This window comes from Microplitis mediator, chromosome 9, assembly GCF_029852145.1.
Source record: "Microplitis mediator isolate UGA2020A chromosome 9, iyMicMedi2.1, whole genome shotgun sequence".
Taxonomy (NCBI): Eukaryota; Metazoa; Arthropoda; class Insecta; order Hymenoptera; family Braconidae; genus Microplitis; species Microplitis mediator.
Window position 1 is genome coordinate 17203597 of NC_079977.1, and position 26157 is coordinate 17229753.

The window sequence follows — 26157 nt, forward strand, 5'->3', positions numbered from 1 at the left end:
ATTTATTTAAACTTCCATTTTAGATTTAAGTATTTTCTAGGACAAAAAAAATTGCGGTTAATGGGACAAAAAAACGTCTCCTTCATTATTAGCTTGAATAAAAAAAATCAATCGGATGACTATCAAATAGAAATTGATTCAGTTCTCAATAAATGTATAACAGGGCTATGCTGCCACTCTGGTCGTCCTTACAAAGGGCGCCACTCGAAGTAATAACGGCCTCCCAGAGCCGGATCTTAGATCGTCAGGGTCGTTGTAAAATTGATTTGTAAGAGAAGGAAGAGGAAGGATAATTTATAATTAATTTATTTATCTCACTTTCAACAATTTTAACCTTTTTTTATTTAACATTGACAATATTTTATACCTTTATTTTATAAACCTTATAAACCTCATTACCTTATTAAACCTTATAAACCTAACGTCAAGTACCTTTGATAATTTTAAACAATTAATAAAGCCAACTACCTTTCGCTATAACACACACACACTCACTCTAAGTCCACTGGACTATTAATACACATACGCGACTTAACTAAACCTAAACTCACGCGGTCGACAAGACCCTCTACGTGGCTAAAACCTTATATTTTCCCGCGCGGTCCCCTGGACCCTCTACGCGATGTAAAACCTTTACAACATATTCACGCAGTCACCTTGACCCTCTACGTGATAAAACCTTATTTACGTTGATTCTTACACCGTCGGTTGTCCAGTATTAGTTGTCCTGGTCCTGTAATTGTCCTGGTCCGTGTAATGGTCCTAGTCCGTGTATTATCTCGTGGTTACTCGGTCCTCCCGGCTCGGTGCTTCCCGGTTGTAACTTCAGGCGTCTAGATGGTTGCCAGATCCTGCCGACTATGTCTTGAACGTCTGTTCAGTCTGGTCGTTCCGGTCACTACTCTGTCCTTTTTTGCTGCTGTCTTGTAGTTTTATTAATTCCGCTCGATTATTTTCGGCAATGATCGGAAAACCCTTCCTTTAATTAATTATGATTGGGCCTAGCGTGAGAGTATTTTCAATTAGCGCGCCCGGCAACAAGTCGAAAAACTTAATCGAACGCTCGTTTGGGGTTGCAGGTAGGGTAGGGGATCATCAGTGATAAATCACGATTTTGGTCGATAAAGTAACCCAATTTACCCGTTACAAATGATTGTCAAAGAAATAGTTAGAAATTATTGTTGTTGCACCTCAAAATACTTTATTTTGTGAAATATTCACGGTAACGAAATACATGGAAGAATATAATGCTATTTTTTCTTATTTAAACATCGTCAATTTTGTAATTTAATATGGTAACGGAGGACTACTACCGCCAAGTAGTAAAAAGTCATATGCTATTGAGTAAAAACTATTTGCTGTATTTATATAAATTACTATTATGCCATCGTAAAATCTACGAGTTGGTCAAGTAGAATTTTTTTCTATTTGCTAAAATTAGGGAAGGAAGGGATTTGGTAAAAATAAGGAAGGGATTTTCAATGAAAGGTTTATAATTAAATTGAGATAAAAAATCGGATAATTCAAGCTAAGAGTCAAACTCAACCGATTTAGGATCGATTCAAGAGATTTTCCAGTCGCCCTTTCCGGACCTTTGCCTAAGACCGTTCAATTTATCTCTTTGCCTTGAGCCACAATATCCATCACACGGCAGCATTTTTACGGTTACTATTTAGAACAGTTACAATGTTGCATCGTAATTCTATAAAAAATCATTTCGATTCGATTTTTCTTCGGGAATATTTGGATTTTTTCGTTCATTCTATTAGGTTAGAATCAATTACGTGACGTATTAGAGTATTAGAGAGTAAACGAGCATCTCTATGTAAAATGTGACGAGTGGGCTGACGCCCATACGTCTAATAATAATTAATAATTAATGAGTAATGAATAGATATATCCTAGTTCAGAAGGTAATATGTATTTGATTGTACTTTCATTAGGCGCTATACAGCTCCACATAAATATCGCGTTACATTAGTCGTATTAAGTCTTACTTTTATAAGACAACGCGACGAGCAGACGTTTTGCGTGGTCAGCAGTTTGGAATGTTGGAAGAGAAGAGTGCCGTTGGAGACCGCGGAGGGATATTTTTTTAGGCAGCAAAAAAAGAGCTCTCATGGGAAACGGCAGGGTGATATTTTGGAAGCAGAGGATGTAATTGCAGAAGAAGAGGCAGTTACCATAGTTAACCTGATTCGAATAGTCGTCTGCTCGCGCATAAATATTGGATCTCTTTTTTTTTTACCACTATTCAAAATCATTGATATTTTGTAGTAACTAAATATTGTAATGCATATATGGATTGAAACTTAAATAACGAATTATAAATTATTCATTTTAGTGCGAATAATATCACATTATTTCATTGAAAATAAATACCAATTATTTATAAAATCAATATATGCAACTCGAAAACGTAATTATTATCAAGTATCAGTTCCAGTGTCGAAATATAGATGCATTTCAATTTTTATTAAATAAACGAATGCATCGCGTTGCTGAGCGAAATGAAAAAGGGGGTTTATTTCAATGAAACATTTACATATTCACGTTCGTTGCAGTATAAATATCAAAGTGGGCATAACTAGTTGAAAGCTCGTACTCTAAATAGTTTTGGGTTTATGTTTATCTCTATGAGATTTGAGCTTAAATTTTTATCAAGTTCTAATATTAGTCATTTTTTTTTTCTTATAACTGAATATCTTCCGAACAGAAGACTTATAGAAATTATTTCTTAATGAGTTTAAATAAAGGTCAATCAGACCCTGCGGGCCAGCCCCAAAACTTCCAGCTGTTTTCGAGATTGAGGAGCTCGAAAATAGTATCGCAAATACATTTTGAGCCCGAAAATACTGTTCTGTGCATTAGTTTTTTCGAGCTCAAAAAATAATTCTTACCTTGAACTTTAAAAATTAAAAAAAATTTAAACAAGTAGGTTAATTTTGATTTTTTTTAATTTTCGTCACCGATACCTAATGAACTAACCAACCGTTTTCGATGTCCCATGAGGCATTCGACGCAGTTTTTTAATCTCAAACGCTGATAAAATTAACAAATAAATCAGTTTCGAAATAACGATTTCGATGACATCGGAAAAATCACTAATTAGAAGTTTTTTCGACGACACTATCTCTTAAAATAACGATTCAATTTTGATAGTTAATGCAGTTTTCGATGCATTTGTTTAGTTCTTAAGCTGATTGAATCTTTTAATAAATAACCGAAACATGTGATATAAGTTGCCCGAAAAAACAGTTTTTCAAAAATGATATTTTCGGAATAACTCGAAATGCACTTTATCGATTAAGCCTTACTTTTGATTGAATCTCGGGATTGATACACTGCTTTGAATGTCGCATTAAAGATTCAAATCGGTTAATTCGTTCAAAAGTTCCAGAATATTTATCTTGTTGTCCTTATCTTGTTGCCTCTGGCCCGTGTAGTTTGTTTTGGTCCGTTTGTTGTCTCGTGTTCTTTTCCTCGTGTTAACTCCTTTCTCGTATTTATTTCTCAGTTAATTCGTCTTTTCCAAAACACTCGTACTTTCCTTCAACCCGCTATTCAGACGCAATCAGTAACAAGTTGTTAAAGAATACCGGCTTCCCAGTCTGGTATTCGGTATAAAAATCTGGAGTTAGCGCTTGGTTCCATACTGAGAAGCCAATGCTTAATGATTACCTGACGTTCGGGTAGTCGACAGTCCAACGTCTAGCTGTTCACCCGGTCCTTCCGGCTCTTTGCGTCCTCTCTGCTGCTGTTTTGTGTTTATATAAAATTCACTCGATGTTGTCTTCGGCTGCTATCGGAATATTTCACTCCTACTTAATTATGATTGAGACTCGTGTGCGAGCCTCTTTAATGAGCGCGCCCGGTGACAAGTCAAAAAAACTTATTTGAATGCTCGTTTGGGGTTACAGGTAGGGTAAGTGATCATTGGTGAAGAATCACGATGTTGGTCGATAAAGTAATCGAATTTACCCCGTTACATAGCTTTCTCGGACCATAAAATATCAAGATCGGTTCAAAACTCGGTTTTCGAAAATCTCACTGAAACCAATATCTTCCTTTTTTTCAATTTTCAATTTTCTTAGTGTGAAGTTAAAAAAGGAAGTGAGTGGCTGAAATCCGAGTTGCGGAAGTCGAGTTTCAAAAAGGTGTCAATATAAAAAAAACATCCATCATCAACATGTGAAAATAATGTTGCTCAAGCTCCTCGAGCTCGAAAACAACGAGAAGTGTTGAAGCTGGCCCGCAGTAAACCGTTTTTAAAATTTTCTTTTTTTTTCACTTCATGATTTTTGTTTTTGCTTTACACAAAATAATTCTTAAGTGAAAATATTTATTTTACGGAGTGATATTGGATTTTTACCATACGTATGATAGCAATGAAAATAGAGGGAAAAAATAAATAAATAAATAAATAATTTATGTCATTCAGTTATCAAGATTATACGTCACAGAAAATATAATCAATCCAAACAACAAGCAGCTACGTTTAATTGAATATGCATGCCATGAAATTTCGACGTAAATGTTCTTTATCTAACGGAAAGAGTGGGTTTGCGCTTGTCATGCTCACGTTTTATTTTTTTTATTTATGATTACATTCGTTTTTATGTTTTTCTACTATTCGTTTTACTATTTACGTTTTACTAGTCGTTTCGTATTTTTTCCAGTTATATGCTACTCTATTTTTTAATATCGCTGTATGCTCGATAATTCCGAGCGATCGTTAAAATTGATAAACGTGGTATGCGTGGCAACAGAAAGTAGATTCATAGCAGCATCACTAGTAGCTGCCGGAGGGCTGTTGCTTTCCCATCGGTAGCCATGGCAACAGGTGGGCAACCCTTGCTGTGTACTATATACTATCCTTTCTAAGATAATAATATGTTCGTGCCAAACTATACTAGCAAACTCCATCATCCGTTTACATTAAAGCTAATTTTAATAAATTGAAATTTTTTTTTTTTACCTTTTCTATTTTATTTAAAATGATGGGCTATTGATTTTCTTCGGTATACTTGATGAATACTTCATTTTCTTTTACTTATTTACATTCATGAAGTTTAAATTAAAAAATAATACAGAAGGAAAATAATTTTTCTTTAATAAAAATTCAATAGAAATAAAACTTTAGAAATACGAATAATTTATTTCAGTCAATATTTATTTTATTTTAATTCAATTAAATTAATCACTAGGTACTGCAATAAATCTACTGTTACACTAATTTCAAAAATTAGAAAAAAATTTTTCGTCAAACGAATATGCTTTAAGGACAATTACTAACTACAAGTGACATAAAATAGGATATTGCATAGCTAAGACGGAAAGTAGAAAATTTCAACCGACGAGTGTAATTGCCTACCGGAGCTGCAGGCGGTGACAAGCACCTAAATAGGGGACGCTTTAGTCGTCGAGTGGGCGCCATCTTTCTTTTGGTTCAGAAAAACGAAATGCCCGAAGGTTCGAAAAAATCGTTTGTCGCTCAGGGACAGGACGAGTGGACATTAGCTAGTCCACAACTTGGAGGCGAGTCAAATGGAGAGGATCCTTTTCAGGGTAATAGGGCGAGGTGACGTCTTACCATTTTATGTTGAAGCGGCTTGTTGACCAGTACAGGGAAATGATGTCACAGGAGAGCTTCTTCAAGCCCACTTCGTCCAGAGTGACCTAATTTCTTAGGATGGAAGGACCCTAGTAACACGCGCTCGAGCAAGATTCTGGAGTAAGATCTTGAGCAAAACTCTTAGCTACTAGTGTCGATTTCTACGTATGTGTCTTTCGCAAGATCATGTATCAAGAAACCTATGTCAAGATTTGTGTATGTCTTGCTCATGGTATCGTACGCAAGAATATTAAAGATATCTTGAACCCGGTGCAATGAAAAAGTGTCTGACGCATTTCTTGCACCAGTAACTTACGGCAGGTACTTACGCATGGCTTATTCAAGATCTTCTCAAGGTCAAGGTCAATTTTGAGCCTTGAGTAGATCTTGAGCAAGCCATGCGCAACTATTTTCAATCATAGTCTTCGACTAGAATTAAGTTATAATCTGGCATGAATTTCTTGTGTAAGGCTTGCACTAGGCTTGCAATTTAAATCTGGTCGCAAGTATCTGCAGCAAGACACATACGTAGAAAAAGACACTAGCACCTATTGATCTTGAGAGTTGACTTGCTCAAGAATTGAAAAAGATTGTTGTATGGGGAGTGTCGGGCCCACAGAGGCTTGGGCTCGTGGTGGTTAGGGTTAGACACCACGTATCGATGGGATGTGTTCTTTGAACGTACCTCCAGTGAATAGTCACCCTCAGTTATTCAATTATATCTATCGACTAAGGGTGTTGTCTGAGGGGGAGATAGAGATGTACGCGATGCATGTATACCCATAAGGGTGAGGAAACTAATTAGTTTCGTTACGATAATCAATCAACCTAGGTTTGTTTACTTTTACTAAACTAAAGGATATTCAGTCCGCGCCTACTGGCATACAGAGACCTCCGTTCAAACTTAACGTGTGGCTAAGCTGTCACCCAACTATGCAGCAACCATACTCGATGTTGCTTAACCAGGTGATTGCCCAAGCTCCACGTGAACTGAACGGCTGCTTCAGCCGCTGTTAAGATGAAAGTTATTCTAATGATAGCACAGTAAAATAGTTCGTCAATATTCCAAAAATGCCTATGCGAGTACGGAATAAATAGCTATTTTCTCCTTGTATCTACAGATGTGCAAAATATAGCATGCGCAATTAAGGATAAAACTATCAGACAGGTTATCACAATTACAAACAGGAACATACACAACTATTTTACTCTCCTTCCAGGAGGTAGGGAGTCTAACTCGATATCAGACCACTGTAAATTAGCAGGCTAAAATTGATCAATTCGTTTTCTAAGATTGAAACTGTCACGTTTCTGCCTATTACGTTAATTTTTAACTGTTTTTCAACCCTGTCAGAATGAGGCTAATTCATTACACATAAACGTCAGAATAATGATAGATTATTTCACCTAGCAAAATTGATAACTAATGGTTGAATTTGTATATGCACTATTGCCCTGAAACTGTTTCGTTTAAACTACTTTCGAGTTGACAAACTTCGTACAATAGAAAATTTACAGATAGAAAGCAGATAAATTAATGTCCTTTTCGTATGTATATTCAACACGCTAATAAATCGTTTTAATTACCATGATTTGTTGGTTAGTTTGACGGAGTTATGGTAATATAAAGATCTTACTAATGAACTCGTTTTTATGACATCCACCGAAGAGACAGTACTAAAAGTCAAAAGAAAGAAAAATAATGGGATTATAAAAAAAACTATGAAAGTCATTCTCCTCTTCGTGCTTTTATCTAGTATGAAGGCACGTCTGACGTCTCAGAAGCCAATTCTAGACTCGTTACAAGTCAAGTCGCATGAATCCTTCAAGCTTTACTCTCTCATCCTTTTTAACACAAGTTTTTTAGACCCTCTAACTCGTCTTTCCATCCACCAAAAAGGACCTTTTATTTCCCTGTCAGGATACAAACGGCATTCACATCGATGAATTCCTATGGATTATATTACTTTCACTCTACTTACTTTTTATTCCAGTCATTCTTTGTTTTTCAGTTCGAACCACAAAAATTCGTATTAAATATTTTTTATTTCATTTTCATGACAAGTATTTCAGAGAATGCTAATCAGGGCGAACCACCCAAAAAATATTGACTAGAAAAGACATTAAAAAATATATTTTCGTACTTATCTAATCAAATTGAGATATTCGATTTGTTTTTTGTCTAATTGACCACAATTGAGACATGAGAATAAAATGACGATGTAAAAAATATCCAATGACGAGATAGCTTGACAAATCAAGCACTTGTTTTTACGCGCTGGATTATAGTCGTGGACCATTTTTCATTAGTCATTTTATTGTGTCACTATTTCGACTAGTTTGCTTGTTTTTGAAAGACTAATAAAATCTATTTTATTTTTAAATTATTCTTTTAAAACGTCTATGGAACTAAAGCTAGAGCGACTAGCACAAATTACGATCTGATACACAATAGTTATAATTAACCGAAAAAATGATTGTTTTTAATTACTGACGGTCGTGACGAACTGAAAAAAGTAAAAAAATTTGGCATTTTATAGGCTAGGGAACCAGGGTCGAAACCTGGGTCGAGTTCTTACAGTCTCTTCAATTTTCCCGTAGTGATTCTTTCTAAAGTGGACAAAATTCTCTATCGACTGTAACCGATCCTTCTCCCAACCTTGATTTTTTTTATAACCTATCAGAATGAATTATAGCAGTACGCACTCATAATATGCACCCTTTTATTTTTTACTTTTGTGTATCTGAGTACAGCGCATTGGGGAATAAAATGCGACCATAACCGGGAGGAGGAGAATGATCACTAGACAAGGATGATCCTGGGCGAAATCGGTCGAGATAGGGGAATCTGACTGTAATAATAAGGATCTAAGCAAGAGGAAGGTTACGAGTAGAAGAATCCCTGTACCCGTCGGGATTCCTCATGATTTTCTGCTCCACGTTGGGATTGCTGCATTGTAAGCAAACGCGGTACAGAATAGTAAATCGACCCCAGCCACGAGGTTAAGTAGAGGAGATAGGTCAGGGAAAAAGAATAGGGCAATCGGATTAGGGTGAGATAAAAGGTGCACTACCATCCATAGAGTAATCAGATTAACTTTTTTTCAATTTTATTACTCCCGCAATGAACATTGAAACTATTTTTATTTTCACCATAATGTCTGAATACTTCGATTTCAATGGGAAGGATTGTTACCCATGAATTCGGGTTATTTTATATAATACACGCACAAAATAACTTCCGTTAAATGTCGAACATCAAGCTCATAAGCTTCTTTATTACACAGAAAAAAGAAAACTGGAATAATTACAGAAAAAAATGTAAAAACAAGCCCGTCATAAAGTAAATGTCCCAATACCGGAATATGACCTAATACCGGAACGATTTGTTAATCATTATATTATATTTTAATTCGTACACGATGAAATTTGATAAAACTTTCTTTATTTAAAATCTGAATGTTTCAGTTACAAAGTAGAATATAAGATAGATTTAAGAATACATCCGAACTATGAAAAAAATGCTAATCATAGCAATGGTCTCGGATCCATGACGTTTACATGTCTCTTAATGATTTGCTAAGAAATCAGTCAATGGTCTTAAGCTTATAGAAAATGTAGACAATTACTTTTCAATAATTGTTGCACGACTTTTAATGCGAAGCATTACAGTGTGCTTTACGATCGACAAATTCAGTTTACCTCTTTTTCACTACTGTTTTTACAGTTTTACTCTTGTTAGTCCAAGATGATCACAAATGATGATTAATTAATGTAACGGGATCGAAGTCCACCTCCGTTTGACGGGAGGCCGATACCTCACCTATTTCAGGCATACTCGCGCTGCGATGTCCTTTCTTTTCTACCATAATATAATTAAAGCAAAATATTGAACAGGCTCATTATTGGCAGTACCCTAGGAACAAAGATCCTTTGCGTATCCCTGGCGGTTTTGAATCACCCTGGAAAACCTGGAAACACCCTGGGAGTGGAAACACGGTGGAATCACGGTGGATCTAGAGTGGTTACACGGTGGGTTTGTGCCATTTTACCACCGTGTATACACCGTGGAATCAGGGTGGGTACACCGTGTAACCACCCTGATTCCACGGTGTACCCACCCTGATTCCACGGTGTATCCACAGTGAAAACGCGATGTACGTGGAATCACGGTGTACCCACCCTGATTCCACGGTGATAAAATGAAAAAAAGCCCACCGTGTAACCACCGTGGATCCACTGTGATTCCATCGTGTTTCCAGGGTAATTCAAAACCGCCAGGGATGAGTGCCGAACCATCAGCCACTACAAGTCAAAACCCAGTGAATCCTAGCATTCGGTTTTCCTTATCCCGGCTTGAAAGGATTCGCCCATAGTGCCCACCCAAAAACGCTAAATAGAAAATCACAGGAATCTAAGCTAAATTTCTATATGGATTTTATTGATGTTATTAATAAACACTTTTTGTTAAAGATAATTTGAGCACTTAACAGGTAAAAATTATAGTTGAGATCATAACGTGTTTTGAAAATTTTTTTCAGCTTCATTTTATAAGTGGAATGAAAAGTTTATTAATTGAGTATAATTAACTTTTTTTCGCGTCCACGGAGTAATCAGTTGAAGCAAAAAAAAGTTTTGTTCGAAATTAACATAAGCTAATAAAAAAATTATATATACCGCAATAATCTCTTTTTAAAATATAAATTTCAAACTTTTAAATGCGGCCAATTAATTAAAGTTGTGATTTTTTTACGATGCGACAGAAAAAAAATGAGGATATAAGAATTTTTTCTATCTTTTTTTAGATCGATTGTTTGGCACGATATCAGCAAGCATAAATATTTTCAAGTGCAGTTTAGAGTGAAAGTTTCAACTTGAATATCGATTATTACATGAATGTTATATTTTTTAACATAATTTGAATTTCTTTTTTACTTTAATAACTTTTTTAGTAGCAGAATAATGGTCTGATTAAATAAATTAAAAACTAAAAGTGTCGTTATTCTAGAGCTATGGAAAAAGATTCATTTCATAGAATCTAATGAAATAGACTAAAATATAACTCTCTGCGCTATCTATCCATACGGTTCCATATCACATTTACCGTTGAATTATATATTCAATAAACGATTTTAATCAAAACGCAACAAGTTATTTGGTTTAAAGTAATAAATGTCTGAAATGTCATTTGAATATTTGTGACCAGTTTGTGTTTATGTTGGGAAACATGATAACTTTTTGATAAAATACAGTCAAAGGAAAAATTGTACCAAATTGAATGCAGGAGTATTTGCAATTAACTGTCATTCAGTTATCGGCCGGGAAGTTTGAAACCTACATTAAATTTTTCTTATAAAAAGTAGTTCTTCCTAGAGTTCCACCAACGCGTTATACACGGAAAAATAAATTTCCAATAAAATCGAAACAAAAAACAAAAAAAGGGCAATTTTTTTTTTTACTTTTTTTTCTTTACCTTACATCTACTGAGTAACTAACACAAAATTGTAAGAAAAGTCAACAAGAAAATAATTTCTTCATTTTGGTGATCACTACACAATTAAAAGAACAAAACTTGTCCCTTAAATTATTTTGTGAAACTTTGGTTAATCGATACGGAAAAACAGTTCCATGGACCACTTTAAGCAGTTCTTGTAGAGACTTAATTAAAGTTTTTGAAGCCACCCTCTAATTTATTGTGCAATCATTGTAGCTGAAATATCGATGATCAAAGCCAAAAGGATCTTTTGTCATTTGGAGGCTGATATCTCAGCGACACACTGTCGTACAAGACTAAAAATCAAATTGAAGCTTAACAAATTTGCTTAGTGACCGAGCATTGGTGTAGCTGAAAAACAGTTTCTCTGGCCTATGGACCTTTAGGAAGAAAAGAAAAAAGTTTGGAAATTTTTTGTCTCGCACTAATTCACACGATTGCACGATAACCGTGAATTCAAAAACTTATTGATCAAAGGATCATAAAACTAGAGATTTAAAGCTTTAACCCTTTAACGACGAAGTCGGACAAAATCGTACCAGGGCCAACTGATGCCCAGATTTTTAATTTTATCTTTAACTGTGAGGACCTCATCATACGTACGGTACTGCGCACCAGAGCTCACGATTGCCTACTAACACAAATACGCGCCATCCACCGTACCGATTATGCTCAATTTTTAAAAAATTGTTAGAATTAATGAGCCGCTTCAAACGCCACCTCATAAAGCCAAATCATTTCATTCGTTCAAAAGTTACAGAATACTTAAATACCTACGTATGTCCGGACATACACACATACATGCTGTCGGAAATCATCTTGAAATTAGTGAAGTAGTTTCCTAGAACCTCAAAACGTCACAATCTGTTAGAAATTCGATTTTCAAAAATCGGATCGAAACCAAAGACTTCCGTTTTGCACGACTCATGATGCGAAGCATCAAAGTGTGTTGTACTATCGAAAAAAATTTTTTTTTTCTTTTTTTTTTTGAAAATTTTCAATTTTCTGAGCGGAAAGTTAAGAAATATAAGCTTCTCTTAAAATTTTATGTAGAATATCATATTTCAGCGGTAGTAGACCCAGGAAAGACCACTGAGGAACTTTTCCTTGTGAGTATTTTAGTTCAGTCGAATTCCAATAAGTCTAATTCCATTGTTTGAACTTCCCCTCAATCATGACCCCATTATGACTTACGCCGTCTCCCACCCGATGCTACACATTTGCATGCATTTGTGTATACATGAATGAATCATTTACGTAGGCATAAGAGCGTACACGTTATATTTTACTCTTTAGAGAAAAAAGAGCATTCAATAAGTCAGAATTTCCAGAAAATTTCGGCTTATATCGACTAGCCGTCAGGCTTGACGGAATTTGACTATCGCATGAAATCTATCAATATTCATGCAAACATGTTAAGTTTACTTGTCACTAAAAATAATATGAAAAGAATTATTTAAATAATTCACTTAAATTTACATAACGATTTAGATATTTGAAAATATTTCTTTTAATAATTTGAGAAATAAAGTTTTTTACAGAAATCAATAAATTATAGTTTCTTATTATTAAACTATTATTCCCATCCAGATCGCCAAGTAGTACTGAGGAAATTGCTGTCATTAATTTTATCAATCAATTCTTGAGTAACAAAATCAGCCAAAATAATAATCAAAGCACGATGTGGATTTCGAAAATATTCTATCATCAAATCATTAAATGGGCGAACACAGAAAGAATCAAATCCAGGACCTCCATCTTTAGCGATAAAACGACGACCATAAACAAAACCACCAAAACTTATGTCATTAATAGAACAATTTTTGTGATAATAGCTTTTCCTTAATGCGTAAATAACATTATTCCATTTCGTAAGGGCGTTATCATTTTCTTTTTTAAAAATTGTGTCATCGTTTTGAATTCCACAATGACGTTTCAATCTAAAAGTACATTTTTTGAAAGAATTATCCATGCTAGCTAACAAAATTTTACCACGATGCATTCCAATATTGTCATTGAGTCGCCATTTTTTTATTAAGCGCCATCCACCGCGAATATTATGAACGTAATAATTAATAATATCACAATTATTTTTGATCAAATTCGATTTTGAAAAATACGCTAGTTACACATTCATAATTATCAGCTCGCCTGGATTATCGTCAAGAAATTTATCAATTATCTTCAATGCAGTCGAAAATTTCATATCAGCTGCAACTTTATCAACATAAATTTCAAATAAATTTGACTGCGGACGTACCCCAATATCTAAAACTCTGATTCCATATTTCAATTGCTGTACAATATTCAAATCTTGTGTTTTGTATTCTTCTAGATCAACATTGTAAGAGAATGACGAATGAGTACCAATGAGAGCAAGATCTTTTATTTTTTTTGAATTCGGCAATTTTACTAAGTAATAAATTCGGCTCAAATATGGCTTGTATGTATACTTTTGACAACTACACATTTCGACAATATTACAACTCATTGTATCATAAAATACTATCAGAACAATGCACCATTTTGGTAACATCATAAACTATTTAAATCTTGTCCGAACTCTTTATAAACAAATTTTCCTTATCGTGCGATTTGTTTCGACTTTAAAGTTCCCCTATTCGTTCGGGCGCTCAAATTTCGTGCCTTGATGCTCGTTATAAGTGTCACTTACTTTTTGTTCAAAACAAATTTTTTAAAATAACAAATTTCTGCAAGTACACGGGATTCAAATTAAATGACATTTTCGTATCCTTAACTTTAATTTATACAAAAATATCACTGATTATTGAACTTTTCAACACAATTCCAATCATTGCTTATAACAAGCGACTTGCAATGATTCGCATACGTAATGTATATATGTAGAACTCGCACCGAAAACTAAAATAGAGGGGAAGCCTTAATGTTTAGAAAATAAATTTCCCCGACAACCTCTGATAGTTGCTTATAACGAGCTATGACTGTATTTATTTTGTATCTATATCAATCGTAGCAATGAACAAAAAATCAGTTACTTTACTGTGAACGTCCAATCTTAATACTTATACTGATAAAAAACACTTCGTTATTCTTTGCTATCCACTCAGCTTTCGAATTATAAATGTCTTTATCATACAATGATTTTATTTATTTCACTCATACTTCATACAGTACCGTCAGAAAGTTTGGAAGCACCTGAAATTTTCGTAAAACAAAAACCTTCATGAAGTACCTAATTTTATCTTTGTTATAATTCGATATATTATTATTATTAATTATTTTGTTGTATAGTCTATTTTCATACATAAAAAAAACAAAAAAAAATCACAAGTATGCTTATATAATAGAAAACTAGAGTATTACAAGTGGGTCCAAACTTTCTGTTCATAGTGTACGTTTTTATTTTTATTACTTATTTTTTTGATATTTCCAGCAGTCAATAAAATTGTGGAGATAAATGAAACTGAAAAGAACAAATATAGCGGTTTAGGCCTATAAAAAGTATAATCGACTTTTCTACTCAGACAATTAAAAAATTAACGATAATAAAAAAAATCCTGTTATTATAAATCGAAATTGTATTTTTAAATCATTCTCTATCAACTTTCTGTTCAAAAGTTTGATTGTCTATGCTACAAGTTCAAATCTATTCGTTGATTTTCAAATTTTGATGAATACATATGGAAAAAAGAGTCCCGAGAATATTATAATGTTCCATATATTTTCGTGAGAAATACTATTGCAAGTCAATGAGTGCATTACTTTTACTATTCGTTAGTAAATGTATAGTAAAAATTACGAAATGCTGATTATTACTATATATTTGTCTGAAAAACTGCTATATTATTACTTTTATTACTGATTAATTCGTATTCTTTATTAATAGATCAGCAATTTATAAAGAGTATACTAAATTATAACTAAACGTTAAGTAATGCATTTCCCGAGTCAAAATTAAAAAAGTAGTTTGATCCTCAAAAGCCTCAGTTCTTTTGATATTAACCTTGCCGCTGAATGTAACATGATATTTAAGTCCTCGATGTCCTAGAAGTAGCGTATGAAGGAGTAAATCACCTTTTTAAAATGGTATTTTAACCCTCCATGGCCTACCATATATTTAAAAATGCTATTCAAGTCCTCAGTGCCCTAAACGAAGCGCATGAAGTACTAAATCACCTTTTTAAAACGATGCTTTAACCCTCCAAGGTCTACCATACTTTTAATATGTAATTTCGAATGAGCTTAATTCTTTAGCATGATATTATTGTTACAATAATAGCTGCGTTCTAACTAGATAGCAGTGCGGCAGTGGTTATGCTTTATATTCGTTAGGTCTTGGTTTCGAATCCTGGCGGCAGCAGATTATTTTTTAGCAGTTTTTTTCAATTTCTTTGGCAGTTTCCGTTATCCAATACATCGTTCGTATTCATTGTTCACATTAAATAATTAATTAATCATATACTAAAAACTTAAAGGTTCTAATTATTCAATTCGAATTTCGAATGACTTAGTACTATTCTATTCGAACGCCTATTCGTATAACTATAGCTATTATTATTAATATTTTAGATTTTATTGTTTTTAATCTTACGACAAAACATTTATTACTAAAACATCATTTTTGTAGTTGTAGCAAGGTGTATGGTCAGACATCTCAATATGTAAAAAAATGAATTGCTTAGCACAAGTTGGACTCTAAAAATATCAATGTGTTGAAAGAGAATAAAACGGCGTTAGCTGCTCACCACTTTGATTCGGGCTACAGTTTCGGGTTTGACAAGGTTGAAATATTAGATACAGAAAGGGTTCATTTAAAAAAGAATATCAGTGAAATGGTACAGATAACATTACACGATTTGGTTAATTACAGAACCGATACTCAGAATTTAAGTGCGGCGTATAATCAAATATTGGACATTTATAAAAAAGAACTACTTATGTAAGTGTCAAACTTAAAAACATCTTTGAATTTAGCGCCAGACTGCCACCAAAATTGAGGTTCTAATTTACCGACGCTGGTCGTATGTAGGTTGAAACTAGCTAAGTGGTTATAACTGAGTTGAATAATGAACCAATAACTGAGTTGAATAATATGTGTATGTACGTTTACAATAAGGTTTTTACAAAGCAATTTTTTATTTATCATTTCAAAATTGTATTCTGGATGTATTGTTATGCCAGTGGGGGCATTTTAAGATTTCTATTGATGACAGTTGTGAAGTAATTTTAAATTTTGGTCAAGATTTGAAAAATGTTTGTTGTAATTTATAATTTTAAAGGTTAGATTTCATTGGAGTTACTTATTGTTGATGTATTGACTGAGATATAAGTATTGTATTTATTATTTGACGCTTGTATATTGTTAATTTAATGTTATGTATTCCTCATTGTAGAGCCCTGAAGAAGTCAGGTATTACTGACGAAACGTTGGCGATGAAATAAGAAATAGTCCGCAAGAAACTGAGTCCTTATATCCCACTAAAAATTATAGTGTTATTTTTGGAATTTTTAAATTTCAAATTTTCTTCGATCAAGGCGGCCATTTTTAATTAGTGGCCCCTTTTTCTCTTCTGTCTCTTTACCAATTGTACGCGATCCGATGAAAGTCTTTCTCGGTCTATAAATTCAGGATCTGGAGGCTTATTTTACCTTTTTAAAAAGATGATCTAAACCTAAACTTGGTAAAAGCGGACAAAGTTACCACATTTAGGTTCAAATTACCTTTTTGATGTATGGATATTCATATTCGAAAAAGATGATTTGAACCTCCTTACCCTCGTGTAGGATTTAGAGACTCAAATCACCTTTTTAATTTTGACTCGGGTTCATTATACGATTTAACGGCTTTTATTCTGTAAAAATATATAAATTAATTTAAAATATGCATTAAATACTCTTCAGTATGCAAAAATTACAATCTGTTCAGTAATTTCTGTAAATCAGATGGATAGCGTAGTATTAAGTATTGTATAGCAACAAAGAATAACTAAACAGCTTGTAATTATTCCAAAGTAGATCGATAAAATTGGAAGTTGGTAGGATTACCGTATACGAATGTGTATTACAAGTTCAGCAACCTTCGTTTCAAAGGAGACATCGGACCGTCAGACTGATGACAAAATTCACACGCGGGAGATGAGGGTTTGCATCTCGGTCAAGTGATTTTTGAATAAAAAAATTGACCCCACAACAATTTACATTTTGTAAAATTGCTGCAGTTATAACTCTAATACAAACCATCCGATCGATTTGATTCGAATTACAGCTTTTTTATATACGATTTGCGTCACTGGGATAGCCTCACCTATTATTTTTTAATAACTATTTTCTTAATCAAAGTTTTTTCTTCCTTCCGTAAATATCGAAAGTGATAGTTACATCCATCAGGCCCATCTAAATTAAATTTTATTTCATCTGCAAAAATTACTCTTAGCCATTTATTCGTCCAAATCAAATGTTCTTCAGCCAATAAAAGTCGTGCTGATGGTGTTTTTAATTCACAGCTGGTTTATTCTTCAATTTTATTTCCTTTAGATGCTTCGCCCGTCTTATCACTTTTATTACAGTTGAAATAGATGCTGCTGTTCCAACTTCTGTTGCAATTTGCCTCACAGTCTTGATAGAATTAGATGCTGCGCGAATTATCATTCACGTTCTTCTGGTGTTGTTTTGAATTTCGGTCGACCTTTATAATTTTCTCCGTAGTTTTCATTGTTTTTCACAAAATCGTATAAAGGAATTTTCGCATTTATGATTTTTCATTGTTATACCCTAGCAGACCTGATTTACGTGTCGAAGTTACGAGCAGACCAACGTAGAATACGGTGGATTTACCGCAAAATTTGGGCGGATTTACCGTAATTCACGGTAGGCTACGGTAGATTTACGGTGAATGGGTAAATTACGGTTGGTTTACCGTAAACTGCGGTAAATTACGGTAAATCCGTCCGAATTTTACGGCAAATCCACCGTAAATTACGGTAAATCGGTATTTTACGTTGGATTACCGTAATTTGGGTCCGTTAGGGTGCTTAAAAATGAAAAGTTCAAAAATTAGCAAAGAAAAAATAGAGCGTAAGGTTCCCGGATGCCAAAAGGGCGCACCACTATCGATACGTTCTTATGGTACCAGCAATACGAAATCAGTTTATCTATATTTTCCTCCGCCAATAAAAGAATTGTTCATAGTATTTTTTATATATTTGCATACACAGCAAAAATAAAGAAGCTACTCTCGCATGCAACACTCGATATATTGACTTACGTGAGGGAATATAAATTTTACTCGTACGAACACTGACTGGTCTTTGACTTTGAAATACACATGGAATACATGCTCGGAAATACTTTCCACAGTAGCAAATAATCGAAAAAATAACTGATGCAGAACAAGTAATTTATATGTCTATTCATAAAGAATCAAGTGTAATTTAACCATGCATAAAATTTTTTTCGTCCTAATTAAATAGAAAGAAAAAAAAAAGTTAAAATGAATAGTATACAAGTATAAAGAAAAACTTCAAAGATAGATGTATTTCAAAACTGTCTGGATTATAAAATTAATCAAATACGAAAAGTTTTTTTTACTAACAAGTTTTACGTACGAGTAAAATGGCTTTGCGAAAGTACATCAGCAAACATGGATTTTTTATTTTTCCAATTTATTTCTTGAATATTGTATAAATTTATGACGGAAAACTGTAAAGAGTAAAACAACTTTTATGTGGCATGAATTATAATTTATATTTTATGTATACTTCTAAAGGTAGAGAAACCGGAACTATGTAAATAGATACAAATGTTTGGTGACATTTACCACTGGCATATCAAAGCTCCATAAGTTAATTTCTCAATGGCGTTTTTATTTAAATCTAATAGTAGTTGAAGGAGAAAAGTAAAATTAGACTAGTCGCTGAGATAATAGTTCCCTTGGGAGAAAATAATTGAGATCTATGTAGATCAGTTTGTTTTATTTTGAGACTAAATCTATTATTACTTGTTTGGGAATATAATCAGATTCTTTATAGAGTAAGTATTGATTCTTCCTTTTAAGCCAGCTAATTATCTGACTATCTAGACATTGTAAGCCGTTTATTTGAATTTATGACTGATTAAGTTGCGATTGCAGGTGCCATCATTGTAGAACTATAATGTCAAGCTATTCAATAATACATATCCGAGAAAAAATAATTTTATAAAATTTCATAAAGATTCATAAAGTTTAAGGAAATTGTACAATATTCTGTAATATTTTATATGATTTCATAAAATTTTACGACATAAAATTAATGAGTTTTTATGAAACATTATAAAGTTCCATAAAAGTATATAAAATCTTATTTTTCTTTTGCACACCTCGAATACGAAGAGGAGAGGTAGTGTTCTATTGTCACCAAATTAAAAATCCCAGTTTCGGTAACCCTTAATTGTCTCCATGTGACGGGTGGGCTGACGCCCATACGTCTAATAATAGTTAACAAGTGACCAATAGAAATATCTTAGTTCAGAAAGTAATAGATTTGATGGTACTCTCATTAGGCGCTATACAGCTGCACATAAATATCGCGTTACATTAGTCGTATTAGTCTTACTTTTATAAGACAACGCGATGAGCAGACATTTTGCGTGGTCAGCAGTTTGGGCTGTGGGAAGAGAAGAGTTCCGTTGGAGACCGCGGAGGGATATTTTTTCAGGCAGCAAGAAAAGAGCTCTCATGGGAAACGGCGAGGTGATATTTTGGAAGCAGAGGATGTAATTGCAGAAGAAGAGGCAGTTACCATAGTTAAGCTGATTCAAATAGTCGTCTGCTTGCGCATAAATATTGTATCTCCTTTATTTTACCGCTATTGTTACAGATCACTATAAGAATATGTAAATGCCGCTATTGTTGAGTAAAAATATGGCATTTGTATCCATATCATTTATGGGGATTTTAAATTTTAAAATAAACTCTCAGGTCCTTTTCTGGGTACTCCCATATATTAGGTACGCCCAATAAACAAATATCCATATAATTCACGCATAGTCATTCTTTCACTGAGCGACCTACCCCCTTTATAACATCCTATTAAATTTCTAGAGACGCTGAGCTAGGCACGGTAATATCAGTTACGCAGTAAAACATCTAGGTTTAAGCTCACACGTAACACTCCATTAATTTATTTCAGCATTTAAATGAGAAAAAAAATGGCCGATGTTAATAGGATAGTCCATTGAAAAACTCTAATGTACTTTAAAGTTCTCTTACCAACTTCATTATTAAGAAAAGTTGGTTGAAAATAGTTGTTGTCGGACGTCAATTGGTCTGTTGATTTGGATGTTCGGATATGGACCGGATATTTCGCGAACTATGTTCTGACATGTCTTCCGTTTGTTTTTTATTTTGTTCAGAAGTTTCTCAAGATGAATCCTTTCGATATTCACTATTGTAGTTTCTATCTTTTATTTTATCTTTAATTAAAAGTGTAACCTTATACAACATACAGTAAATAAATGTTACAAAATTTTATACAATGTTAAGGGTGACATTATATTAATGATGTATTTTAATCCTATTAATTAAAACGACTCTTATGATTACCAAAGATAGAGGATCCAATAAATTCATGTATGTTATAACGCGAAGTTTCTGAGTAACTAGCGTAAAAATGCAAGAAAATCCGAAAAAAAAAAAATTAGTTTTTTCATTTTAATGATGATTGCACAGTTTATGGAACAAAAACTGCTTTCTAATTGTTTCATTAAGCTTTGAGCAGTCGGTCCAGATAAACCGTTCAATGAATCGATTTGAAAATTTACAGAGCTTTTGGGTGTACATTAAGCTGTAAGATCACCTGGCAACATTAACTTTTCCATCAAGATTTGCAAAGCAGCGGTTGATTTTCTAGAAAAAACCATTAAAAGTGAATTTTTTGTACGTTTTTCAAATCGACATTAAGGATAAAAGAAATTTTTTTTTTTTTCATAAATCAAAAATGAGGCTCGTCGGGAATTTATTCTAGTTTCTAAAGCTGCGCTCATAATTACTGTGCGACGATTAGTTGCTGAAGTACGGATAATCAACGACAAAAGGATCCTTTTCCATTTAAAGGCTGATATCTCAGCACCAATTCTCGTACTAAGACACAACAAAGCAAATTGTAGCTGAATTAATTTCCTAAGCGAGCCATGAATTGGTTTTCTTGAAAAAAATTTTCCCGGCTCCGTAAGCCCAAAGAACAAAACCAAAAAATTTAGAAAATTTTGGTCTCGAGCTATTTATTATGATCCCGCAATAACCGTGGCTCAAAAAATTATTATGCTAAAAGATCTTTAAACTAGAGACTTAAAACTTAAAATCGCTTTTTCATTTTTTTGATACGACTATTTTTCACGAAAATACAGCCTTCCCAAAATCACTAAAAAATTTATAAAATTTTCTTGTTCTCTTAATTTTTTGGATAAGTGTTGTGACGTTACATTGCCGAGGAGATGGAGTTGAAGGTCGAACAAGTGTGAGTCTATGTGATAGTGAGAGAAAAAGTGAGTATGTGTGTCAAGTTGAGGGTAATAGATGGTGAGCTGAGCATATGGAGTATAAGTGTGTGTGGTAAGTTAAGTGTGCGGTAGAGTACGTGTACGGTATGGGGTATGTTATGGAGTGTCCGTGTGGTAGAACGTGGATTTAACGGGGCATGTCTAGCTGTGTCGCGGATAGTGGCCAAGATAACGTGCCTCCCGACCAGTGATGACGACTAGGCCCAGGCTTAGCCCTCAGGGTTGACGTGGTGATCACGGAGGTGCGACTGAGATGTCACTACCCCTTCGTGTTGGTACCCGGAGTCAGCTGGGGTACGTGTACGTTTACTAGGGGGATGGCAGGCTTCGTTTGGAATGCTCGAGAAAGCCATCAATTCGCTAATTTCGGATATCACGGGGAGTGACAGTGCGGGAAGGCCCGTGAGTCCACGGCTTGTATGCTTGTGAAGGTAAGAATGGATGGAGAAGCGAGAATGTGAGATTGAAAGACAAGAAGTGGAGCGAGCAAGTTAGAGTGGGAGATTATCGTGTAACAGTGGTGTGACTACCGGCGAGTAAGGAAGTTGAGACTTGGCGTCGCTCGTGAACGAGTCGACCCAGTAGTCGAGTTTGGAGTCTTGGAGTAAGCGGTAGTGAGTCGGAGAGTCCCCAAGGTGGACCTCGACCGCCACCCTAGACTTTCGTCGTTTTGGAGCCTGTAGCCCTGTGTATGGTGCTCTTGGAGCCTTTCTGTCGTGTTAATAGTTGTCGCGAATTACCGCATTATTCATTTTATTTTATAATTATCTAGAAGTGTGTTAAGTTTTGTGATTCGTCATCGTCGTGAGGTTCCCGATGTTGTATTCAGGTATTTATTTGCGTGATGGACCGAGAGTACTAGACCGCGGGCTTTTTGGGCCCTCTGCGTTACTCTCGCGTCATCTTTATGGTATTTTTATTTAGTTTCGATTGTTATATTATTTTAGTATTGATTTAATTAATCGGCTTCTTTCGCATCAGAAGAACCGCAACCCTCTCTCCACAACCTAGCGTACTGAGCACACCAGGACATGCCACTACCACCGTTCATGTCTCTCATCTCCGAAGAGTTTGGATAATAGGTTTTAATTTACGTGTACGTTTAGACCGGTTGCCGATACAGGGAAATGAAAGTCGGCTGGCGTCCGTCAGGATCTGGAGGAGATAAGAGAAGTGATCGGTGGGCGAAGTGTAACGTAGCCCGATTTTGATTAATTTGAGTTTTAAGTTATCGAGTAATTTTATTGTGTAAGAATTTTTGAGTAATTATTGGATTTAATTAAGTATATAAGAGAATATTACGTTACAGTGTATATAAGATTTGTAAACAAGATATTAATAAGTTTGTGTGAGGGTTTTTGAGAGTCTAATGAAGTAGACATTAGTCAAGAAACGGCGCTTAGTAACAAGGTGTCGCTAACATACAGGAATTAGTTGGATTCTTTAACTCTGATAATCATGAGAGTCATTTTTATTAACAGGGGTTATCAGATATTCTCGGCTGGGTTTTTTTCGGAAACAAAATCTCTCAACATAAAACACAGACCGCACTTTGATGCATGGCTGTCTAATCTAGCGAAGTGCGCTGTAATTGTTTCATCATATTCGTTTGCTTAAGAGAAAAACTCGGTCAAAGTTTCCATTTACTGTACAAGCGCAAAAAAGATAGTACCGTTCGTGGACTTGAGTGTAATAGAGAGAAAAGTGCGAACCCCTGTTGATAGGATTACAATACATCATCAATATTATGTCATCCTTAACATTGTATAAAATTTTGTAACATTTATTTGTTATATGTTGTATGCTTTATTTATAAGATTATCAGTTTTTAGACCATTTGTGCGCGAAAAAACAAAAGCATTAGTGTTTCTTATTCGTGCTGATTAGTTTTTTTCCGTAAGCGTAGTTTGGTTGGTGATACTTATTGCGGTGCCAATCATAGGGTCGGGAATAAGACTAGTATAAATCGTGACGGTATCAATAATCCAGATTATCACGAGAGCTATAGATTGTTCTTTTAACGAAATGCGTATCACGGTTCGTTAGATGCTTCCAATCACAAGAATTTTTTTTCTGTTTCGCTAGGCCTTATTATCCACAGGTACTTTAGTATGAGACGGTAGTGAATGTAATCAAGCTCACTTAAATGTGTAGTTACAATTAATGTATTACAATTTTACAAAAGTATAGATGCTCGCAGTGAACAAGAAAAATTTCTGGAAATGAGCTTATCATTTTGTGAAATACAGTGTCTATAAATCTACTGAAAAGAAAAAAATGAGAAAATCAGTAAGAAATCCTGAAAAACAAAAAATAAACTATGAATCTATTTTACATAAAAGTGTTTTATTGCTTCATTGAATAATTGAGGTCTTCTCTTTAATACTTTAACATGTTAAAATGTTTTTCTTGTATTTACATATAGAGGATGAAAGCACTTTTAAGCGCTTTCACAATGACCATAGTCTGTATAATAGATGATGAAACCCTTAAGTAAAACACTCCGGTTGATAGTGTTGTTTATAAATATTAAAATTTTACTTTTATCACCTTGACTTGAAATTTTATCACTTTCCGGGTTGTGAAGCATCGAGAGTGAATTTTTACAACGAAAACACTTTGTTACTCCAAGTTCCAGAGTTTTAAAAAAATTACTCTGTCTAAAGAGTAAACTTTGAATTTTCTGGTAGCGAAGGAACCCTGAATGATGTATGTTAAGCATAAGTATATTCAAAAATATACATTGCAAAACGAGGGATGAAACAAGACGATTTTAGGCGAGGGTAAAGTTGATTGCTCAAGTTGAAGAAGAGGGCTTACATCAGTCGAAATCTGAAATTGTGTTTTATCCCGTGCCACGCACTATAATTTTTATGTAACCTGCACTGGTACTGAGAGTTTTGATGTCGAGTCAGTCAAAACAGACTAATTTCTGACTGAGGGTGCGGCAAATAATGATGATCTATTTTAAATATGGAAATTTAGGCAGAGAAAATAATAGCTTTTTATCATTTTAAAACTTTTCAACTTCCCACTATGAAAGTTCGAAATTTTCAATATAAGGGAAGTTATTGATTTTGGTACGATTTTCGAAAATCGAATTTCCATCAGATCTCCCCTTACGGAAAAAAAAACTGATTAGGAATGATGAAAACACTAATGCTTTAGTATTTTCGCGCACAAATGGTTAAATAATTAATGCGTTTAGTGCCATTAGTGTGTTTAGTGTCATTAATTTCAATGTCACAAGCGTATATTAGTACCGACTATTTGAATTACTATTGAACCTTATTGAAACATAGTCAGCACTTATCACTTCCAGTGATATTGTAAGATTCACTAATCAGACTACTAATGATCACTAATAAAACGCTATTCAACATTAATCACTTCCAATAGTGTTGCCATACTCAGTATTTGGAGTACTGATGATCACAAATACAACATTAATCCCTTTCAACAATGGTGTGATTAATTAGCCAGAGTACTTATGAACACTGATAGAACATAATTAAAAAATAATTACTCCCAATAGTTTTGCAAGATCCATTTGTCGATGTATTAATCGTCACTAATGATCACTGATAAAACACATCAACACTAATGAATTTTCAATAGTGTTCTTGAGTGTTCATTAGATTTTTTCCGTACGGGTCGACATTTTGGGGTCCTAGGACGCTATTTTGACTATTTCTTCATGAACGTCCGCCCACTGCACCGTGTGCGTGTGTGTGTGTGTGTAAACGATGTTTGTCGTACGAACTTAGGAACGAATCAACAGATTCGAACGTACGTGGAAACAATCGAAAGAACCCTCGCAGATTTGAATCACGGTGGAGACACCGCGGAAGTGTAAACACCGTGGATCCACCGTGGATATACGGTGGGTTTGTTCCATTTCACCACCGGGTATACACAGTGTATCCACTGTGATTACGCGGTGTATCCACCACATAATCACAGTGAAAACACCGTGTATACACGGTGGTAGAGCCACCGTGGAATCATGGTGGATACACCGCGTAATCACAGTGGTAAAATGGAACAAACCCACCGTGTTTCCACCGTGATTCAAATCTGCGAGGGAATTAACCTAGACTTAAATCTAAGTAGATTTTACAGTCGACCGGTCGAATAGTTAACGAGTTATACACTGTTAGAAGTATTTATTTGAGACAAATAAATAATTATTAATAGTTAATAAATGGTTTATTAAATGAGATTTATTTGGGCCAAATAAGCCATATCTTAATAGTTAATAAATGGCTTATTTAAGTAGAAAGAAATGACACATGAAGTTAATTAAGTAAGGTTATGACAAATTATTTATAGGACTGTTTAATTTTATTCTTTTAAAGAAAATAATACACACAATTAATGTTAATTGAAGATAAAAATTATTATACAAAAAATCAAATATTATAATAAATTTTTACTAACAATCACACTCATTCCATTCAAGATAACCTTAACTTCATGTGTCATTTCTTTCTATTCAAATAAGCCATTTATTAACTATTAAGAAATGGCT

At 34.2% G+C, this 26157-nt stretch overlaps 1 protein-coding gene across 1 annotated transcript in view; it reads left to right on the forward strand.

The window, feature by feature from the left end:
- The first annotated feature begins 5462 nt into the window (after positions 1-5462).
- LOC130674217 (uncharacterized) overlaps positions 5463-26157 on the forward strand; it is a 161749-nt gene continuing 141054 nt past the window's right edge. The window contains exon 1 of the mRNA XM_057479486.1: positions 5463-5568. Coding sequence (XP_057335469.1) covers positions 5463-5568 — 106 coding nt within the window. The remainder of the gene's footprint in view (positions 5569-26157) is intronic.